A 4950-nucleotide genomic window follows, 5' to 3' on the forward strand; every position below is an offset into this window, starting at 1 on the left:
ATAATTAAAAATTTGATAAAAATTTGAAAACTTTTTGACCCAATTGAGGTTTTAGTGACTAAAACATAGAAACATATGAGATGATTAAATGTAAAACAAGAAGAATAAAAGACACAAAGAATTTTATAGTGGTTCGGCTTAAATCAAGCCTAATCCACTACCTTAGCTCCCACTAAGGATTTTAAACTAATTCACTAAAATCTCCTACTTACACAAGTAAGACCCTCTAACTATACATGCTAGAAATACAACCTCCCAATTTAATGGGCCTTTTAGCTACTGTTAGGAAAAATACAACCTCCCAATTTAATGAGTCCTCTAACTACACAAGTTAGGAAAATAGAAACGATACAAATGAAAGAGATAAGCTAAGAATTAACACTCTTAGTTACAAGTTCTTTCACAATGAAAAACAAGGCTTAACAATAAATTTATAATGATAGAACAACAAAACCTTAGAGAAAAAAAAATAAAACAATGAAAGCCCAAACACTGTAAACTCGAATAAAATTGTTTGCAATTGCTAGATCATCTCGTTTTCGTCCATTAGCCTCTCCTTGATCATCCATGAGTTGTATATATAAGCATCCATAAAGATTGAAAAAGAAACTAGCCGTTATAAAATTCTGTGAAACACAATAGTTGACAGAGAAAAGGATTAGTTGACTATTTTTACATGTAAAGCAAGAAATAATCGACAGACAAAACGAATAGTCGACTATCTTGTAACACAAATTTTCAATAGTCGACAGATGCAAAAATGTGAAGAAAATTTTGAAACTTATGAACAAAAATAGTCGACAGACCAAAAGGCATAGTCGACTATCCTTACTCGATAGTCGACAGATGCCTTGAATAGTCGACAGATCAAACAGAATAGTCGACTATTTTCAGGCATAGTCAACAGAATGAAAAACATAATCGATTATCCTTTTGAAAAGATTGAAAATTTATCAAATCCTCATTTGATTCTTTTGAATTCTCATTTTGATTATTTTGAAAACAAGTTGAGATCATCAAAAATATATTTTGAAACAAATCACTCTCAACAAGCAAGTTTTTCAAATCACTCTCAACCATACTCAATATTTCTTCTATAAATTTTTATATCTTGCTTCAAAACTTATATACTAAAAATTCATTTTCTCATTCATATAATCCACATAGTAGAAATTAATTTTCATATAGTCATTTATCAAAACCATTCATTACCAAAAGATATTAGATATCAAAATACTAGGAGATAGTTTTCTAAAATGAACACTTTCTAAAATGAACACACTTTAAAAACATGTTTTAGTTGGTCTTTTGCCTTAAAATTATTTTGACCAACGATTTCAAGGAGATTCTTTTTAGATCTTAAAACTTGTTTATGCTAATCTCCAAATAATATAAAAGATGATAGATCATTTTAACAAAGCACTTTGAAATTGATTTTTGTTTCCAAACCATATGCTTTGCTTGAGAAAAAAATACATTTAAAATTTTTCATCATTAAAACTAAACACAAGAGTAAAATATCACATCTCCCCATCTTCCATAAAAAAGATAACAATTAGTTTAGAGATGGCAAAATTGGCCCGGCCCGAGACCTGGCTAGGGCCAACATTTTGCTGGCCCATTTAAGGCCAGGCCCGCTAACCCTCCCCTCAACCTCGCCTCTCGCCCTCACCCTCACCATCGTCTCGCCCTCACCTCGCCCTCGTCTCACCCTCGCCCTCGCCCTCATCTCGCTCGCGCCCCTCGCTTTCGCCCTCTGTCTCGCCCTCGCCCCTTGCTCGTCCTCTATCTCGCCCTCGCCTGCGCCCCTCTGTCTCGCCCTCGCCCTCGCCCCTCTGTCTCGCCCTCGCCCGCACCCCTAGCTCTCGCCCTCTGTCTTGCCCTTGCCTTCGCTCGCGCCCCTCGCTCTCGCCCTCGCCCCTCGCTCTCAGTCTTGCCCCTCGCCCTCTCTCCACTACAAGAATTTAGGCTTCTTGTGATAAATTAATTTATCACAATAATTGTAAAAATTGTCACAACATATTTATTGTGACGAAATTGATTTGTCATATATTAGCCAGAACAACCTTATCTTAATAAGTATATTGTGACAAAACTCAATTTTGTCACAATATTATTAGTTTTTTTGTGACAAACAGTATTTTGTCATTTAAACTAGTTTATTATAACAAATTATTTTGTTGTAAAAGAAATTTTTTTTGTCACAATAGATACTATTTAGTCACAATAAATCTAAATTTTAGATACAAATCAAATATTTTATGGTGACAAAGTGTATTTTGTAAGAAAAATATTGTCACAATTTAAATAGTGACAAAACTTATTGGACATAATTTTTAAAGTGAAACTAAAATTTGTCACTTTTAGCTAATTTGACAATAAATTTTTATTGCATATTTTATAATGACAAATAATTTTGTCAATCATTTAATGTTGTGATAAATATTTTTTTGATAATATAAAAAAAGTGATAACAAATTTTTCAAATTATTGAATAGTGATAAAATAGTTTTGTCAATGTCCCAACAATGACAAAAAGATTTATGTCAATAATTCATACAAGTGACAAATTTTTTTAGTAAGAAAATATTAACAATAATGAAATTATTTTTTCACAAAATCGTAAAAAGTGAAAAATATTTGTCAAAATTAAAATATTTTTCAATAATCTAGTATTGCATGATATTTTTAAGAATTGTGCTCTTATAATAATTAGCAATGAAGTAATCCAAGCAAGAAAAGAAAAAATGGTAGCTTAAATAGGAGCACATAACATATCACAACTATTGAAACTAATATTACTCGATGATTGATAATCACTTTAGATAAATTAATAATATTGAACAATCTAAACAAAAACAAATATGGTGTTTCTTCTTGCATAAGCTAAAACTAACTCACATAAACTAAATGAGCTAAAATAAAACTTAAAATGAAAGAAAATTATTCTATTTAATAAATGAATTTGACAACAAGTCTCTTGAACAATCACTAGGCTAGAAAGTACACTCAAAAGCATCGATGTCCAACTCTCTTTGTCAAGACATGTATGCAATTCAAACATAAAGGACAATTAGAACAAATAAATAAGTACAAATCACTATATATATGACACAAGAAATCAACCAACCTGGCCAATGGCCACCTATTTCCCTATGACACTAGAAATCCTTAATATAGATCTCTATTGGGACTCTTAACATAACTAGGGTGCTGAATAAGCTACAATTAATAAAAGATGCATCAATTCTTAATTATCCATATGACATTACATAGAGTGTAATACGCAGGGAGAAAGCAATATATTAAGGGGTAGCAAACTATTCACTATCAATGCATATGCATATTAATGTCTTTTTTTTTTTTCCTGTAAATAGCAAATTCCTTTTATTCTTGAAAATTAACAAATTCTGACCCTTTAGAAGGCATATTAATGGATCAAACATCCCATATGACAAATGGCTTCAATTGGAACCTATCACTCTAAATCCACCTTTACATTCTAAACTGTGCATCATATAGCTCCTGATCTTGATTATTGTATAATGGTTAGCTACAAAATTGAGCTTCACAGCAAAGCGCAAAACTAACACAGTAGAAATCTAATATGAAAAATAAAAAATAAAAATTATGCGTACTTCTGTAATAAGAAATCCATCATAAATGTAGATGGTTTCCCAACTATGATTGGCTCCTTTTCAGTTGATCCACAAATGGCAGCAACCATACATCCTGCACCTGAAACCAAAACTCAACAAATAAAAAATGTCATTTATACATAGTGGCAAATACTCGGATCACTTATATAATATGGAAGACAAGGGGTGCCTAGTGAAAGGATTACCAAGCCACTCTTGTAAATCAGTCATGTGTCCTATTGCATCACAGTTGGTAGCAATGAATAGGCATCCTGGATTCTCACGTATACAAAGGGTTGCATACCTGCCAGTTCATTTTTGTAACTTACAATAACAGGAAATGCAGGAAATGAAGGCAATGTGCACACAGTGAACGGAAAGCCTTTAGAACTGCTGAAGCTTTTTGTCATTAGACCTAAACATTTTGCAGGACTCGAGACTCTTTAGTTATCCATTTTTATCTGAAAGCTGCCAGTAACTTTAGACTGTAAATGAGTATCGTCTCCTTACAAGAAACAGAGTTCCCAAGTAAAAGAATATCAGGGTGGACATATCCATTCCATCCAATGCAGAAATAAACAAATCAACAAGTTAATCAAATTTGCATGAGAGAAAGTATCCCAGACGTTAGTTGATAGGAAACATAAAATTGTTAACCCTATAATCAGGTTCAAATACAATTCATTTTTTCTTCATCGTGAAAAAATCCAAACAAAACCGAAATCAACCATTCCAAACAAACACTACACGAACAGAACATAAAAAATCAACAGAATACAAACCCTAAATCCCAAAATTCCCAATACAAACTCACAATCCCTCACCTTGTCCGTCTCCTCGTCGTGAGGATTTGAACAACCGAACCACAAATCGAAAGGATGGACAGATCTAGCGGCGAGGAAGGGAGGGATGGTGAGAGCGGTAGCGGAGGAAGGGAGGGAGGGCTGGAGCAGCGGCGTTGGGGGCGACGGCGGTGCAGCGGCATTGGCGGTACGGCAGGGGGGGGGGGGGGATTTGGGAGAGGGGAGAAGGGGTGAGTTAAGGTTGGGGATTTGGGGAAGAAGGCGGGGGATCTCCCGCCCATATTTTTGTTTTTCTATTATTTTTTTAAAAATATTTATTTGTTAAATATAAATAAAATAATTTATAAAAATAATATTATTAATTATTTAATTAATAAAAATAAAATATTTAGTTTTTTAATATTACATTGACGGCCAAAATTAAAGTGGTAGTTAATTTTTGCTAAATAATATTTTATTATTTTTAATATTTCTAATTAATATTAGCTCTAAAAATTTAGTAATAAATT

General features: G+C 32.9%; 1 protein-coding gene across 1 annotated transcript; it reads right to left on the bottom strand.

The window, feature by feature from the left end:
- Positions 1 to 91: 91 nt before the first annotated feature.
- On the bottom strand, positions 92 to 4630 carry LOC127791862 (phosphoglycolate phosphatase 2-like). Its single transcript, XM_052322009.1, has 4 exons — positions 4463 to 4630; positions 3845 to 3942; positions 3639 to 3738; positions 92 to 626 (listed from the first exon to the last, which is right to left on the bottom strand). Exons 1-4 carry the CDS (start codon positions 4621 to 4623, stop codon positions 617 to 619), a joined length of 369 nt encoding a protein of 122 aa, XP_052177969.1. The 5' UTR covers positions 4624 to 4630; the 3' UTR covers positions 92 to 616.
- Between the last annotated feature and the right edge of the window lie 320 nt (positions 4631 to 4950).

Source organism: Diospyros lotus, chromosome 15, assembly GCF_014633365.1.
Source record: "Diospyros lotus cultivar Yz01 chromosome 15, ASM1463336v1, whole genome shotgun sequence".
In the NCBI taxonomy this organism is placed as follows: Eukaryota; Viridiplantae; Streptophyta; class Magnoliopsida; order Ericales; family Ebenaceae; genus Diospyros; species Diospyros lotus.

What these genes read in the sequence shown, in the direction of transcription:
- LOC127791862 (XM_052322009.1), bottom strand. Translation starts at nt 4,623, where the DNA reads ATGCCGCTGCACCGCCGTCGCCCCCAACGCCGCTGCTCCAGCCCTCCC. An exon ending in ACGACGAGGAGACGGACAAG is followed by an intron (nt 3,943 to 4,462) that starts GTGAGGGATTGT and finishes ATGAACTGGCAG; the next exon opens with GTATGCAACCCTTTGTATAC. An exon ending in TGATTTACAAGAGTGGCTTG is followed by an intron (nt 3,739 to 3,844) that starts GTAATCCTTTCA and finishes TTTTGGTTTCAG; the next exon opens with GTGCAGGATGTATGGTTGCT.